General features: G+C 38.4%; 2 protein-coding genes across 2 annotated transcripts; one reads left to right on the forward strand and one right to left on the reverse strand.

Moving 5' to 3' along the window:
* Window positions 1–336: 336 nt before the first annotated feature.
* LOC128233076 (uncharacterized) lies at window positions 337–5,923 on the reverse strand. Its single transcript, XM_052946955.1, has 3 exons — window positions 5,694–5,923; window positions 3,802–3,864; window positions 337–3,464 (listed from the first exon to the last, which is right to left on the reverse strand). The coding sequence occupies exon 3, from the start codon at window positions 3,457–3,459 to the stop codon at window positions 2,158–2,160; it is 1,302 nt and encodes a 433-aa protein (XP_052802915.1). The 5' UTR covers window positions 3,460–3,464; window positions 3,802–3,864; window positions 5,694–5,923; the 3' UTR covers window positions 337–2,157.
* A 1,448-nt stretch (window positions 5,924–7,371) lies between these two features.
* Window positions 7,372–17,760, forward strand: LOC128231431 (putative methyltransferase DDB_G0268948). Its single transcript, XM_052944250.1, has 4 exons — window positions 7,372–8,002; window positions 11,212–11,309; window positions 12,461–12,598; window positions 13,917–17,760. Exons 1-4 carry the CDS (start codon window positions 7,451–7,453, stop codon window positions 13,993–13,995), a joined length of 867 nt encoding a protein of 288 aa, XP_052800210.1. The 5' UTR covers window positions 7,372–7,450; the 3' UTR covers window positions 13,996–17,760.
* The last annotated feature ends 217 nt before the right edge of the window (window positions 17,761–17,977 follow it).

A 17,977-nucleotide genomic window follows, 5' to 3' on the forward strand; every position in this document is an offset into this window, starting at 1 on the left:
TATCAAAATGATAAGACCTCTAAGTGTGACCTTAACCTTCGAGGTACGGACGTGGATCTTGAGAGCGATACGACGCCTTTAAATGCCGAACACCTGTGCCAGGTTATTTCAAAATCTTCCCATGAGAAAGGTTACAGACCACCAATTGTCTATGTGCATTGTTTTAACTCTTTTCACTTGAATGATCAAAACAAAACAAAAACAGATTTGGCGCTTGATCAACTAAGGAAGTTATGGCCAAGTAGCTATATGTTGATGCTAATCTGAACACAAACCATATTTTTATGCTTTTCTTGGTTTTGATCATAAAAATCAAATGATGCATTAAATCAAAAAGAGGTTTCACATCAATCTATATTGTGCGTTTTTAAAACAAACAATCTAACTAACAATCTTACAAGTTGAAGTTAAAAACAACCGATTGTACCGTCTAAAGTTTAAAAATAACAATCTTCCCTGTTTAAAATCTTACTTGACTCATGTTGGTGTCAAATGTGTCACTTGTTGGAAAAAAGGTTTATAACAACAATATAAAAATATAAAAAGCAAAGATTAGGAACATATTGAATTGTTACACCAAACATCTGAAAAATAAGAGTGCCGTGTAGCTCGTCTGTTCTATCCGTTGGTAAACGAGAGCGCCGTGTAGCTCGTCTGTGCTATCCGTTGGTAAACGAGAGCGCCGTGTAGCACGTCTGTGCTATCCGTTGGTAAACGAGAGCGCCGTGGAGCTCGTCTGTGCTATCCGTTGGTAAACGAGAGCGCCGTGTAGCTCGTCTGTGCTATCCGTTGGTAAACGAGAGCGCCGTGTAGCTCGTCTGTGCTAACCGTTGGTAAACGAGAGCGCCGTGTAGCTCGTCTGTGCTATCCGTTGGTAAACAAGAGCGCCGTGTAGCTCGTCTGTGCTATCCGTTGGTAAACGAGAGCGCCGTGTAGCTCGTCTGTTCTATCCGTTGGTAAACAAGAGCGCCGTGTAGCTCGTCTGTTCTATCCGTTGGTAAACGAGAGCGCCGTGTAGCCCGTCTGTTTTATCCGTTGGTAAACGAGAGCGCCGTGGAGCTCGTCTGTGCTATCCGTTGGTAAACGAGAGCGCCGTGGAGCTCGTCTGTGCTATCCGTTGGTAAACGAGAGCGCCGTGGAGCTCGTCTGTGCTAACCGTTGGTAAACAAGAGCGCCGTGTAGCTCGTCTGTGCTATCCGTTGGTAAACAAGAGCGCCGTGTAGCTCGTCTGTTCTATCCGTTTGGTAAACAAGAGCGCCGTGGAGCTCGTCTGTTCTGTCCGTTGGTAAACTCGTCTGTTCTTTCCATTGGTAAACGAGAGCGCCGTGGAGCTCGTCTGTTCGATCCGTTGGTCAACGAGAGCGCCGTGGAGTTCGTCTGTTCAATCTGTTGGTAAACGAGAGCATCGTGGAGCTCGTCTGTCCTTTCCGTTGGTAAACAAGAGCGCCTTGGAGCTCGTCTGTTTACCCGTCGACAAAGGGCATAACCTTTCGAAGATTCGCTTTATATGTGTGTCCAGTATCTGACAACATATATACCAACTATCATTTGAATATATTGAACAATTTTGTATGGCAGAGGTTAAAGTGTGTACACGCCGAAGACGACACCAAGTCTATGACGGACGTTTTTCAAACGACCTAAAACATAGTGCAAACATACAAGATGAAATACATGTCTAAACTAGAAACAAAGTACAAACATACAAGATGAAATACATGTCTAAACTAGAAAGTAATATAGTATCGACCTTCAATCGACCTTAAACTACTTAACTATCCTACTTCCAAAACCCATGACCGAGCAGACAAAATAAGACCGTGCGGAAAATAATAGGTGTAACCAAGATAAATATGAACAGGATATGGATGGCACTGCTGGAGCCTCCTTCACGAAGCCTAGTATGCTACACCTATCTACCTGTACACAAATATTTCATAAACATAGCTAGTATTCACACTTGTATTGCTGTCATAGTAACAACATGTTGTGTCGACAAAATATATGACATGCATAATCGTCTAATGGCTAATACCTATAGTTTATAAATATATTATATTTATATTTTGACGTAGCCGCAATGATTTAGTTCCCCCATCCCCAATCCGACATTCTGTAAGAGTTAAAACGTCCGACAAAACAACAGAAATATTGGTCTTAGTTGTGGAACACTTCAACCCAGGGTAGACCGTTAACGCTGAAGCCCATATTGTTGGCCATCTTTCCCAGACCCTCCGTCTCTATATGGTGTTCATACACTTCCTCAGTAAACACCAGTCCCTTCCGGTGACACTCCGTCCGTACCATGAGGACGCAGCCGCCGACGCCGTCTAAATGCACGACACGACCCTCCGCCTTCAGGTCCGGCAGGAAGATGCGAGTCGAGTGGCTGTAGCCTTCGACCAAGAGCACGTCCTTTGGGAGTTCGGCCTGATCTTCTATAGAGGTGGGCGTCTCACGCCATGAATTACGGTCATAGAACTTCTTAAAACGTCCCTGAATGAATAAGCATGAAGGCACAACCACGTCCGACTTCGCATACAGCAAATGTTGAATGAGATTATCGGGTAGCGTTTTCACATCACTGTCTATCCATAGAACATAGTCTGGGTGTGTTTTTGAAAGGCTCTCCTTGAGCAGCATGTTTCTGGCCTTTGCGAGATGAGATCTTCTCAACAGCTGATTCCCTTTGGCGTGAATATCATCCCAGCTTCCGTGGACGCCGCCACTAACATTAAACCTGAACACAGCGGCGTCCCTAAAGCCATGTTTTGACTTAAGCTCCTGAGCAGCGAGTAGCACCGCACTGTATGTCTCATCCGTACTGCTGTCCTCGCCAAAATAGACAGACATCTTCTCGTGAGGGTAAGAGAGATTCGCTAACGCCTTGACGAAGTTCTCTATTAAATGCGCCACATCACACACTGGCGTCAGTATCACAATTTCTTTTTTAAACGATTTCTTTCCTTTAAGGCTCTTTGGTAATCGCAAATACTTATTGGTTATGTTACTAGCTAAGTATGGCACTATATCAATCTCGGAGAATTCAGGTACAGGTGGTATGTAATCTAAAGGGACATTAGCGCTTTTCACAGCCTCATCCATCCGTCTCTCTTCCTCCTTTATTCTCTTCTGAAGAGCTGTAAACTCCTCTGCTGTATTGTGAGGGTCTTTATTTATATCGTTAAAACTCATCACGGCGTCCATTTGCCGCCATTGTACCTTGTGTTTCATCATCTCGTCTTGTTGGATCTGTTCTTTCTGATACACGTCAAAATTATCCCGTATGTTCATCCAGCGTTCGAACGCGGCCTTGTGGTATGGATTGGTGGGTGATGACGTCAAACGGTCGAACAGCATAAGCAGGAGGACCCCGAGCGCCGTTGCGTGGAACACAAGCAGCCAGACGAACGTATGTCGGCTGCACAGACACCGTCGCACACTCATTGTCGTATGCATGCCATCTGGAAAAGGGGTTGTTCGAATTTACCATGAGAAAAATGTCTTTGCTTATTCATTACCACTATACCCGTGGGGATAAACATTTAGAAAGAGATCAATGCGTAAAAATAATTCGCGTAGCTGGGACTAAAATACTATAACATGTGTATATGTTGTATACTAGTCACAGCGCTAGTATATTAGTCCCGGGCCTAGGACTTTATTTTGCATCTAGTGATAGCTGATAACAAAATGGACAGCATGATTTCATAACCATACTTTCAATATGCATTTCCCCCAATGAGTATGATACTGCATGTTATAATCAGAACCAGAAATAATTAATAAAGGTTGACCTACCTCTGTAGAGTGACTTGAGTTCGTATATTGCTTTCTGTGATGATCCATCAGTCAGGAATTAATCTTCAAAGAAAGAAAGAAAATCGTTTTTACATCTTAAGTAACCACAAAAGCCTACACTAAACATGTCTTTCCAAAAATCTGCTTTATACACAATGAAGTGTTGTTTCTATAAGCACCATGCCAGTACTGCATCAGTTATGACGCACGTGCCAATTAGCGCCGGTCACAAGTCCAACAGCAGCTGTCACGTGACACACATGAAAGACGCATACATTGGGTTTCGTTTAGCAATTTCCTGGCGGAGAGAAGCGTTGGTTTGGCTTTAAAGTTCAACGAACTTGATCCGGGTTTCTTGTAGTACGGTGAAATGCGGGTGCGCAGAAACTGTTTCGTGTTCTTGATGATAAATTTCACGGAATATTTACGATATCTTACGTAAAACAGTGGCATAAGCAGCGGGATTTTTCTCATCAAAATAATATCGCTCTAAAATGTCTTCTTTCTCTTTATTATCTATGAGTTATTAAGGTACTGGTCTAACATAGAATGAGCATTTATCTATAAAAAGGGATTATAAAGTATTCTCGCAACCCAGCGACTGTGATTTAGAAGAATAACGCTTCTCCGTATTTTCACGTCTTGTAGTGTAGCAGTTGTTTTCCTTTTTTCATTAAAAAAGTTTACTGGGTATGTCTACCTAGTAGAATTCATTCCTTACGCGTGATTGGATAGTCGATGGTATCACGTGATATTAACAAGTTAGGTATATAACTTAAATTTACCACACGCTTAGAGTAAACCTTCATAGCATAGTGGATACAACGCAAGACTTCAATTTTGGCGACACGGGTTCAAACCCTTATCTCCGACACATTTTTTTTTTACATTTTGGTATTTTTTCACATTTATGATCTCCAAGCGTAACACATTATATTAAATAATTGTCCTGAGAATCGTTACAGAAAAGAAAATTTTGGTGCCAATCTGGTGTATGTGTAGTCCCTTTAAAACTATACATACACATTGCTATACATATACCTTATTTGTGATTTGCCAAAAAAATAATATATGTCTGTTCTACATTAGTAGGCATCTTTAATCTGAAAACTTATTGGTTGGTGACTTTAGGCTTTAAATTGTGGTACATCTTATTTGGGAATCAGTTTGCAAGCTTGTTAAATATAACTCATGATGATGATGGTGGTGGTGGTGGTGGTGGTGGTGGTGATGATGATGATGATGATGATGATGATGATGATGATTATGATGATGATGACGACGACTACGACGACGACGACAATAATGATTATGAGTATTATAATATAATGATCGATAATAAGGAAAATGACGACGACGATAAAGATGAGGCCTGAGTCCGCAACAATATTATTGCCATTCATAATTTTCTTTTTTATTTATAGTTTTAATTAGGCTTTTTAAGAGCGTAATGGTTGAGGTATAGACTTGTAAAACAAAAGGTTAAAGGTTGAAGGGTTCCTAAACTCCTTAACACACCAAGACATGTTGTAAAGGATATATGTTTTATGTACCTCAAAACCCAATCTCATTAAAATCAGATCCCCAATACACGCTTCACGACGTTACGCTATGTACATAACGTAATGAAATGAAGTGAACGTCACGATATGATTTTAATGAGATTGCTCAAAACCAAATGAAAACATATGTATAAAAAAGTCCCCACCCACAATATTTTGTAGAATATTGCGTTATTATTTATAAAGCGAGTTATACCAGCAGTTTTAATTTCAGCTAAAAGCACTTTTAGTACAGTATAAGAAACTGAATTCAAATAAAATTATCGATCACGATCACAAACAATATTTTCAACAAAAGAGCACTACCCATTTTCATTATATTTTACTTACCTGTCGAGATGTAAACAATCATCCGCCATTTTTCTCAGGTAAATACAAATAAGGCGAGTATCGGTGTGAATAGTCTATACTCGAACAAAGTGACCCAGATGTATCCGAGATTTGTTTCGATATTATGATAACCTTTTAAAATGAATGTTAAATGACATGAAAGCCCATTAATCTCATGTAAACAAATGTTTATATTTGAACTTTACGTAATTAAGCAGTTACTCCCCTTGATACATAAGTCGCCATCAGCGATTTGCATTTTAGTGACCCAAAACTGTAACAACAAAATTCCGACAAGTTAAAATGTTGCCAATGATTGCATCATTAAAATACAAGCAAATCTAAAATAGTTCACACGTTTAGAAGCTGAAATTGCATAATCGTTTGTAGGCAAAGAAATAATTTCATTTTTTTCATACAAAAAAAAGTTATTTTGAAATTAACGTCACTTAATTGTTTGTTTACATCGGCTGTTACCCGTGGTGACTCATGTGAGAACCCCTTTAAGTCACTTGATTCCTCGCCCTGGTAACTTACATTGATAGTGACGGTATTATCAAAGGGTTGTCACGGAGTTGTTTGTCACAGAAACTGTTTAAATCTATTCTTCGTGAGGACTATCTCAATACGGGCCATGTCAATAAGGCTTTTCGAAGACAAGAGAGCATGCAGCGTTGTATGCCAAAGACCGACATACTCACGCGCTGTATATGAAACTATTTTTCAATTTTATGAAGATTCTAAAAGCTCAAAGTTAGACTACGATCTTGCTGTTGATGTTGGTTGTGGAAATGGTCAATCTTCTAAGACTTTATGTTTAAAATTTAGGCGAGTTATTGGATATTCATGACGTCAGTGAAGAACAAGTGAAATCAGCTAAAAATGACGTCGATAACCTAACATTCTGCGTTGGACCTGGGGAGGACTTACGATTTCTTGAGAATAACTCAGTTGACCTGGTAACCATTGCGCAGGCTCTTCATTAACTAGACAGAGATGTGTTTTACCAAGAGGTGGAGAGGGTCCTGAAACCGGGGGGGGGGGGGGGGGGGGGCAAATCAGGTCGTACAAGAGGTGTGTGTATGAAGTGGATTGTAAGCAAAAAAGTTGTTTGTTTTTTTATCAAAATAGCATTCATTTCACTAGCCGGGATCCGGAGGGGGTGCACCCAGGGCCCCGTTTACTCGCCCAAGTTTGCTTTATATTTCAATCGAAGAGAAAAAGAGTAAAGAATTAACGCCCCAAATGCACTACTTCGGACTAGAAATTGTTAAAAAAGTCCATGGAGGAGTACCCCCTGCCCCCCTCCTGTCAATAGTTTAAAATAAATTAATTTTGGTTCTTAGGGAGGGTCGCAAGTGAAAAGATAACGCCCCTATGTTACGTTCCCGGTCTAACATCAAAACCTTAAGCCGGTGTACACCGCCCATGCATTTGATTATTGTATTTATCTACATGTATTTATATATGTAAAGCGGTTTGTCGCTCATGTTGCTCATTAATTCGTACACTGATGTGCACACCAAGTGGATCTGCCTTAGCTGTCGGATATCTAACATAAAGAGACATTTAAATTGATGGTTTCGCTTATATCAAGGTCATTTCAGAAACACTTCGGTCCGTATCAATAAAGCGTCTCAACTTTAGTCACAATCAGTTACTCCCCTTGATACTAAAGTCGTCATGAGCAGTACTTAGCGTTTTGGGTGACCTGGTAACTTACATTGATAGTGGCGGTGTTATCAAAGAGGTGTCACATGGCACGGAGTTGTTTATCACAGAAACTGTTGAAGTATATTCTTCGTGAGGAATATCTCGAGACTGCTATACGGACAATGTCAATAAGGCTTTTCGAAGACAAATATCATGCAGAGTTGTATGCCAGATTCAGACCGACATACTCGAGCGCTGTATATGAGACTATATTTCAGTTTTATGAAGATTCTAAAAGCTCAAAGTTAAACTACGATCTTGCTGTTGATGTCGGTTGTGGAAATGGTCAATCTTCTAAGCCACTATGTTCAAAATTTAGGCGAGTTATTGGATATGACGTCAGTGAAGAACAAGTGAAATCAGCTAGAAATGATGTCGATAACCTAACATTCCGCGTTGGACCTGGTGAGGACTTGAGATTTCTTGAGAATAACTCAGTTGACCTGGTAACCATTGCACAGGCTCTTCATTGGCTAGACAGAGATGTGTTTTACCAAGAGGTGGAGAGGGTCCTGAAACCAGGAGGGGTGTTTGGTGGCTATGGGTATGGCAACAACGTTCTAGACGACGGTGTGGCAAATCAGCTCGTAAAAGAGGTCTGTGTATGAAGTGGATTGTAGAAAACAAAAGGTTTTTATCAAAATAGCATTCATTTGATAATTGTGTGAAACCATTTGAATGTGAAGCGTTATGTTGCTCATGCTGCTAATGTATTTCGTATACCAATGTACAAGGCATTTGAATTGATATTGATTCAAATTGATTATATTCAGGTCATTTCAGAAACACTCCGGTCGGTATTCATAAAACATCTGAAATCATTTCTTAACTTCAGTAACTATGTTACTTGTCATATGATATATTTGAATACTTTATTCATTGACTTTAATTATAATATTGAAAATACATACGTTTATGTTACAACAAATATACTTTTCTTCAAAAGGACACGCTCATGTTTCGGCACCAGCAATATTTTTCCCGGTAATGCATCTGAAAACACTCATATTATTTAAAAAAAATTACTCTTTGAAACCGAAATTGCAGAAAAATACAATTTAAGTATAAAATTTAGTTTTAGTGGGTAGCGAACCCACGCCGTTAGTCAAGAAAACATCAAAATCGATTCCGTATCCACCTGCCCACAGGGACTCGTACTGAATTAATGGACATTTGAACCTTTATTGAAAACAGTACTACCATCACGTGATAATATCCAATCAACCAACTACGCTATGTACAGCCTTTTGTAGAATCGCGTATGTAACAAATTTCAAAAGTGTGGACTTCAGGGACAATATTTGAGCATATATCAACAGTAAGTTAGTTTTAACACTCTTAATGATTTACCATACTTTATTTCGCAATAAGAATACCAGTTAAAAGTGCATTTTAGAAACCATGAACAAGTTCCTTTAATGTGTGACTATAATTTTTTTACAAGTCGACTTAAGTTAGGAAATAACTAAAAACGCGACTGTCATGAATTCTGACTTTGTACTATAGATACATAGTTGATGCATGAAAACGTGGTGTTATGACACTCATGTCACAAAAAAATAGGTGATACTCGCATAGCATCATATGCATGCATTGACACGGCGTTGTTATGAAGCATGTATATTAAATATCTATTGCGAACAGAGCTACACGTAAATGAATGCATTTTCGTTGAATTATATAGAAACCAGTAAGGGCATCATTATCAGTGTCTTTAATACGGCTGGAACTCGAGACATCAGTGTAGAGATGGAGAGCTACATAATGCCACAAAACCAAGATGGTATCGTCTTCATCACATGCTCGAAAATAACATAAACAGATTGCATATCAAAATAGAGAATTAACAAACTTTAAACATTCATAGTAATGCAGTAATTGAAGTAAAATGTTATTTGATATATTTTACATAATTGTGATAAAGCAAATACCATTCTAAAATAGGTAATTGAAGAACACATGTAATGTTACACGTAAACGATAACACGAATTTCTAGAAGCCCATGTAAAACAATTTCTCACATATGTAGTCCGATAAAACGTCACAGGAACAGTCATTTAGATAGCCCATCTTTAGGGAAACACAGTTCTCAATTCCCCCCATGTTATTTGGTTCACCGGGCCCCCAGAAAGACGTTGTAAACGGTTCCCCACTGCTCGCCCACTTGAACGTCCCTGCTTTGTCCTTCACGACACCGATAAAGTAATGGGTTGATTTTGATTTCCAAGTATCAAGTGTCTGCAGCATCTTGTTGTAAGTGTTTGGCTCAGCGAGTCTTCCTCCAAACTTTCTGCACTCACTCTGCGCCCCTTCGTATTTTCGATACTTGTATTCAACCTTCATGTAGCATGCCCCTGAGATTATTATCCAGGGGCGTTCACATGAGGAGAAGGCTGTTAAAGCGTTGATTTTCGTTTCCATGGCTTTCATCTGGTTAGTGACGTTTTCGTTATCGTGTTCAAGTTTAGTAAGTCGATTTCTTATTCCAGTCAGAACTGGCGCTACTCCTTGCACAAGCCTCTTGGTGTCATCAAGATCGGTTATGAATGTATTTAGAGACTCCAGCTGACTGGTGACATTAACAGTTAAGGTTTTAACCTGTTCATGAAGTGCTTTAGACATAACTCCGAGATCGTCGGCCTTTTCTTGAGTTTTTGAAGTATTTATTTCGTTTTGTGTGATACGTGTTTCAACGCTTAAAACATCTTGTGAAATGCACTCAGTTGTGTTGTTCAGTAGTCTTACTTGTTCCGACAGTGTATTCAGTTTTTCATTTTGGCTTCCAAATTCCTTTCGCTGCAGTCGTTTTTGTTCACTAAATGCCGTTTTTATTGCACCAGCTGTTTGCTTTTGTGAGGTCAATAAGTGTTGCAGTTCTGTCATAAGACCAGTGCCCGGTTTGAAGTCTGGTGGTTGATCCCCGTTGTTGGCGGCGGAACATTCGCATCGATGGAGGGTGTTGTTAAGGGTGTCAAGATCACTACGTAAATCTCCGAGGTCGGTTCCTGTTTTCGCAGATTCGTGAGACACTTGTACCTCTAGAAACTTTACTCTTTCAATAACAGGAACATCTCCCTGCACGGCCACCAGGAGAAAGAACTGGTAAAGAGAAAACACACGCACCAGCTTCATGGTCCTGGAATAAAATGAGCGCAAGAGGTTTCATAGTTTGTGTTTTTGAAAAAAGGCCACTTATGAAGATCTTGACTTTAAGGTAGGCCATGCAAATCAGCGTATGGTGTATAAAGTTATAACATCTACAAGAGAGAATGATGCAAACTCGTTTCGTATCTGTGTTATAAGGTATCTTTGATTGAAGAAGTACATCACATCGGCGTAGCACAAATCTTAACGGGGTTGTTTTGTTGAAATGATTTAACGAGTGCATGTACATGTATTTTCCAACACGGTGTTGTAATGCGCCGAATAAGTTTTAATATATTCCCTTTTTCGAAAAATAAGGAAACAAAAGACATCTTTTTATTTTAGAAAACAGACACTTCAAACATCTGCGGCGAAACTAAGACAGCCATTAGAAAGCGGAAACCGAACTCATTAATTATATTCTGACCGCTTTGCTTAAACCCTTTTAAATACAAAATTAACAACAATATACAGACACAAAATTTAAATTTAAATTTACAATCTAGCACCAACGACTAAAAAATGCGAAATATATATTATTCCCCCAATGTTTTTTTCATGATTTTACCTCGGACAAAGCTATAGGCCATAGTGATGTTACTAGTGCTGTGTTTCTACCGAAAAGGAAAGGCACACTGTAGGAATTGTTATATGTTTCAGTTTTACAGTGGTCTTCTCGGGCCTTACTGGGACGAACAAAGGTCACATATAGACAATATGTACCGCAACATACCCGTGCCATTAGCCTGCCAAACCAGGTAACCGTTAGTTGGTTCTTTTGAAACGCAAATCAGATATTTTATATGTACATGTACTGGAGATGATAATTGTTGACTTGATTCTGATTCACGCCTTTTATCGGAAGGATTTTATTGAGAGGAGGTCTGAATATCTAACAGAACAATAAATAACGCATAGTGCGTGTTTTTAGCTCGACTATTCGAAGAATAGATGTGCTATACTACTCGCCCCAGCGTCGGCGTCGGCGACCGGTTAAAGTTTTAGGGCAAGTTGGGAGTTTCACTTATAAGTCCAATACCCTTCATTCAATTGACCTTATACTTCACACAGTTGTTCAGGGCCATCACATGATGAGGTTAGATATTATTCTTTACATAGATTATGGCCCCTGAATTTAATATCTTTTATACAAAGTATGGTCCCTGATTGACTATGGAACTTAGGTTAAAGTTTTAGGGCAGGTTGGGATATTTATATATAATAACTTATATACCCTTCATTCAATTGATTAATACTTTACACATTGTTCAGGACCATCACTCAATGAGGTTACATAACTCCATATCCTTAATACAAGTTATGGCCCCTGATTGACTTAGGATTTTAATTAAAAGACTTCTATACCGTTCATTAAATGCACTTAATAAAATTAAAAATTATTTACGACCATCTTACAACAAGAAACATTACTCCATTTTAATCTAAATACAAATTATGGCCCTTGATTTTTTTTTTGGATTTTTTTTTATTTCTTTTGAAAGGCATATTTGTATATTCTTAACCACATTTTCATAATGGGAAATGAAGTTATTTGAATGACTTGCGTCATTGTTTGGGCAGGCTGGTGGGAGGGCAGCATCAAAGTCACCATATGTATCGAATAATTTTAGTTAGGTTTGACATAAAGAGACCAAACTTGGTAATATTACATCGTTATTGTATTCTAAGTCTAGGCGGCGTATTCGAGCGCGCTGTCTTACGACGGCTCTTGTTTAATTTAAAAGTATGTTAATCATCGATCAAAGCAATAATTCGCATGTACTTGTATGCACAGTTGCTGGTCGCCAGTAGCGGCCCCAATATAATTTAAAACATTATTTTTAAAATAGGTGATGCAATGTGAATGTTCATGTGTGAAATAAAAAAAAAATGTTTTAACACCGGGCAGACTTGAAGGGGAAGAGCTGGGGATCCGGCGCCGGATGCCGGTGGATGCTTTCGTCGGCTACCTGTCCACATGGTCGGCCTGGCGAAAATACCTCCGTGAAAATCCGGAAACTCGTGCTCTAAATGACGTTGCTGACAGGTATGTTGAATATTGGAACCAATTAATACTAAAAATACTTTAAATGTGAAATAATAAATAAAATTGATATTATGATCTCGTAAAATACGCACAAGTTAAAGATTGCTGCATTGCAGGATCATAGATATTTATCGTACATTTTTCCTAACAATTATTGTAGATACAGTCGAACTCCGTTGGCTCGAACTTACAGAGACCGGCAAAATTACCTCGAGCCTTGAAAAAAATCGAGCCAAGCGGGAATGCTTACCTTCAATATAAAGAAATCGGTCCTTTACATCCAGTTCGAGCCAACGAGGAATTCGAGCCAAGCGATTTCAAGCCAAGGACCACATTTTTTTATGAATTTATATTTTATAGTTTAAAAGCAATCAAATGGATGATGGGAGCAATGCAGGTTTTATGGAATAACTGGGATATAATTACCGAAATGTGTCTGTAATGACCTTTTACGTCCGTCTAGAAGTTGCATCGGCTCTTATTCGGGTTTGTAAGCTAACAAAGCTCAGAGAAATGGGGCAATTCTATATGACGCATAACTCGAAATGTCCAGCAGGAACAATTGTGGGGTATATTGTATATGCTTATGACTTCAACATGTTCCGGGATGTGTACGGAATCACTCAAAACCATTTTAACGACAGTCCATGCACTCATTTACACACGCTTGCTGTGTGATTGCGCTTGTTGGTGATTGGGCGCGTTTCCTCTTAAACACTTAAAACACATATATATGCAGCTCTCTGTTTGGTTGAATTTTGGCGTATAGCTACTCAATAAATCTTACTTAATATGTAAATATCATTTAATTATGTGTCTGATGGTTTCGCTCCAATGTACAAGTTAACTGTTACCCCACTCACATGGCTAAAATCATTCGATTTTGATGGGCTTCTAAGCATTTCACTGGTCGATCGGCCCAATATCATTTTCCTTTATTCAAATCGTTTGAAATTCTATAAAGAACAGTACGAATGCTACTAGTATATTAACTTGATAGTAACGAATAACTTCATAAACCAATCTAGATATATTAGTTGTGTATCTGGTCTGTAAACATTTTGAGGAGTAAATATAAATATATATTTCAACCTGAAAACGCTACTTAGAAACAGAGTAATTGAAGTGCCCTGGCCATGGTCATTATGAACATTTTTATATTGCATAATTAATGATTGTTTTGTGGATGGAATGATGGACAATGACCTCAGGCATGGCCACAACACAGTTATTGTCAATAATAGCATTTCATTTCCCAAATTGATGCACAATGGACATGGGTCTGCATACGCTTATCCTGTATATATATTTTTTTCAGTCTGAAGGAGCGATACGGAGACAGAGAAATTGATGTGTTTTGGCCCGGGTTTTTGCTGCTTGGAAGGAAGCCCGCATAACAATCGAGAAAGCCTCTGTGAATGCCTAAACCTTTCAAATTCCTCTAGTATGTCCGTATCGACAAATGATAGCTTCAACTCTCTTGTTGACGAAGACATTCCCACACAAAATTCCTTACCCACATCTCCACAACAAAATAATAAATCCATACCAAAACAACCCAGATTTGTATCAAAACTTAAAATACTCTGTATAAATTGCCAGTCAGTTGTTAACAAAAAACTGGAACTTCAGAATCTTATATATAATGAAAATCCAGACATAGTTGCAGGCACTGAGTCCTGGCTAAAAAAGGACCATTATACAAGTAAGTTTTTTCCTCCGTCCTTCGGTTATACTACTTTTAGAAACGATAGATTGAAAGGCAAAGGCGGGGGGGGGGGGTGTTTCTTCTTGTTAAAAACAACTTGATAGTCTCTGAGCAACCAAAATTACAAACAGATTGCGAAATTGTGTGGGTTAAACTTGAAATAAAGGGTTGTAAACCCATGTATATATCATCCTACTATAGGCCACATGAGTCTTCTTGAACTTGAAAAGTCACTGGACCTTGTCAACAAATTAAAGGGTACAAAGCTTATTCTTGGAGATTTTAACTTTCCAAAGCTTACCTGGGATTCAGAACATACGCCACACTTAAAACCAGGTTTCAGTACCACAACTGTCTATGACAAATTCCTTGACATCATAAATGATCAAAACATGACACAGATGGTCAGTGAAAACACTAGAAATGATAACATCCTGGATATTTTTCTAACAACCAACCTTACATTTGTATACAAAGTAAATATCATACCTGGAATTAGTGACCATGACATCATTTCAACCATTGTTAATGCCTGTCCAAACATACTCAAACAAAAGTCAAAAATTGTACCCCTATATCGAAAAGCAAACTGGGATGACTTCAAACAATTCATGAACACTACCAAGTCTGACTTCCTACAAGGTTCAGACAGTCTATCAGATGAGGAGATCTGACTTAGATTCACAGATGCTATCAAAAGAGGTATTACTCAATTTATACCTGTCAAGAAAATTGGTTGTAAAAGAGCACTGCCTTAGATTACAAAAGAAATTAAGAGACTTATTCATAAAAGAGATAAACTCTATACAAAATTGAAAAAGAATCACACTGAATCGAACATTAGTAACAAATTCAAATCATAAAAGGCAACCATCAAAAGTAAAATAAAAACGTCTCATTTAACCTACATTGAAAACATCCTTGATAATGCTAATAATGAGCAATCGGTTGACAAACCAAGCAAGTTCTGCACCAAAAAGTTATACTCATTACTAAAAAAACTCGCTGTCATCGCTCAAAGATCCTGTTACAGATAGCTTGAAATCTGATAACACGGAAAAAGCAAACATTCTGAATAACCAATTTCAATCGGTATTTTCAAAAACATCCCCTCTATCTCTAAAACAAGCAGAAATTGAGAACCCTTGTACCACAAAATTATTGCAGTTACCCTCACATGAAATGGCATACTGAAACTTCTTGCCAATTTAAAACCCAACAAAGCTGCAGGGCCAGACCGTATAAGCCCTCTTGTCCTTAAAGAGTTGAAAAACGAGATTGCTGATATTATAACAGTCCTCTTTCAAAAGTCACTAACCACAAACTCTATCCCTGTTGCCTGGACGAAGGCTTCTGTATGCCCACTATTTAAAAAGGTTGATTCCAGCAACCCAGCAAACTATCGACCTATCTCACTTACATGTATTTTATGTAAATCATTAGAACACATTATTGCCTCAAATCTCTCTGCACATCTGACCAAACACAATATTCTCTATGACCTACAACATGGCTTTCGAGAAAAGCGCTCATGCGAAACTCAACTTATTGAGCTGACCGACGATCTTGTAAGAATCACTTCCTCAGGTAATCAAACTGACTTAATTCTTTTGGACTTCAGCAAAGCAAACTTCTATTCAAACTACAGGATTATGGTGTTTGTTCTCAAGTGGTCTGAGGCATTTCTCCTTCATAGAAGTAAGACAGTGGTCTTGGATGGCGATACTGCTGTTTATCTTACCATCAATTCCCCCTCTGACTGTGCTATCCTTCAAAATGATCTCAAACAACTGGAATTATGGGAAAATGATTGGGATATGGAGTTTAATCCCTCCAAGTGTCAAGTTTTGCACTTAACAAAGAATAAGCATATCATCAGAAATCAATACATACTCCATGGCCAGATCTTAGAGCCAGTCTCAAGTGCTAAATATCTTGGTGTTGATATTATCAGCAGATCTCACCTGGAACACTCATATTTCAAGAATTACCACCAATGAAAATAATACTCTCAACTTCATTAAAAGAAATATAAAAACAAAAACAGAAAGTGTCAGGACTTTAGCTTACAAAACCCTTGTCCGTCCACAGTTAGAATATGCAAGCACAATTTGGCACCCACACACACAATCAAACACCAATGAAATTGAAATGGTTCAACGTCGGGCTATTCGTTGGGTTAAACATGACTTCTCTCCTCTCTCCAGTGTTACAAACATGCAGGAAAGTCTTGGTTGGCGCTCACTTGAACAACGTAGACTAGATTCCGGACTTGTAATGTTTTACAACATATACCATCATCATGTTGCTATTACGCTGCCATCTTGTATTCAAACACCAATACGATTTACCAGACTAATGCACCCACTATGTTTCAGACAAATTCAAGTTAAAACTGACTATCACAAATTTTCATTCTATCCTCACTCGGTTGTACTTTGGAACAGTTTGCCAAATCATATTGTCACTATCCCCACCCCTGACACATTCAAGGTGGCTGTGGCAACCATTACAGCATTAGATAAGCGAGCAGTGTTTTTATCCTTCTACCAGTACACCAATTACTTTTTATCATGTTACCTAAATTGTGTTCTCTTTTATACCCTAGTTCTCACTTTTCTGGTGTGATTTGCCTCCTCAGTGTTTTATTTTTTTCACTAACAAGCCGGCGCGCACCGTTCATGTCAGTAACACTCGGAAGAGGAGTTGACATTAAACAGAGATAGATAGATAAATATCACCATACTGTGTAGTTCTCAAGACTAAATATCGCCATATTTTCCCAGACTAAATGCTGTTCAACTACAGTGTGGCAACTGTGTAGTTCTCAAGACTGAAAATCGCTATGGTGTGGCACTGTTTTCAAGACTAAATACTGTTCAACTACAGTTTGGCAACTGTGTAGTTCTCAAGACTGTAAATCGTTATGGTGTGGCACTGTTTCCCAGACAAACAAAGGAAAAAATATCATTGTGAACTTATATTTGTACAAATGTCATGACTCAGCACATTATATTTTATGGTGTATTTTGTCTTTTAAGTGAAAAATCAAGCCCATCGGCAATTATTTGATTTTATTCGAATATGATATCGCGCCATTACTATATTGTAATTTGTGCATGTACATGTACATATATTAGCATCATATATAAGTATATTTAAAGTAAAAAAAAACTGTGATAGAAAATATCCGAAACCAATTATCCCTTTTCCATTGATTAATAATAACAGGGGATGCATTTGATCAAATGATATATCGGTATTGCAAAACAGGGGATTTATGTATATGTATGTATAAAGTAAATACTTTTTAAACTATAAATTTGCTCAAGGACACAGATGCCTCCACATGCCACGATTTGTCACCAAAGTAAGGGCCATTATTTAATCCATTCTACATAAATGTGTATCACTGTTATTTGTTCCACAATTTAATAACATCAAATACATGAACCTTCCTGAAAGATTTCATGAGTGTATGACTAATATTTTTATAAGTTATAGGCGACACAAGTTCAACAAGTCCACACATACCATTTTTGCTAACTCAGCTGCTAAAACTCTGGTTGGACTATGTTCAGAGGGAAACAAAATCTCATGTCCAAAATGCCAATTTTTGTTTATTCAAGGGCCATAATTCTCGACATACTATGTGCAGTGGCAAAAAAAAA

This window comes from Mya arenaria, chromosome 4 (assembly GCF_026914265.1).
Source record: "Mya arenaria isolate MELC-2E11 chromosome 4, ASM2691426v1".
NCBI lineage: Eukaryota > Metazoa > Mollusca > Bivalvia > Myida > Myidae > Mya > Mya arenaria.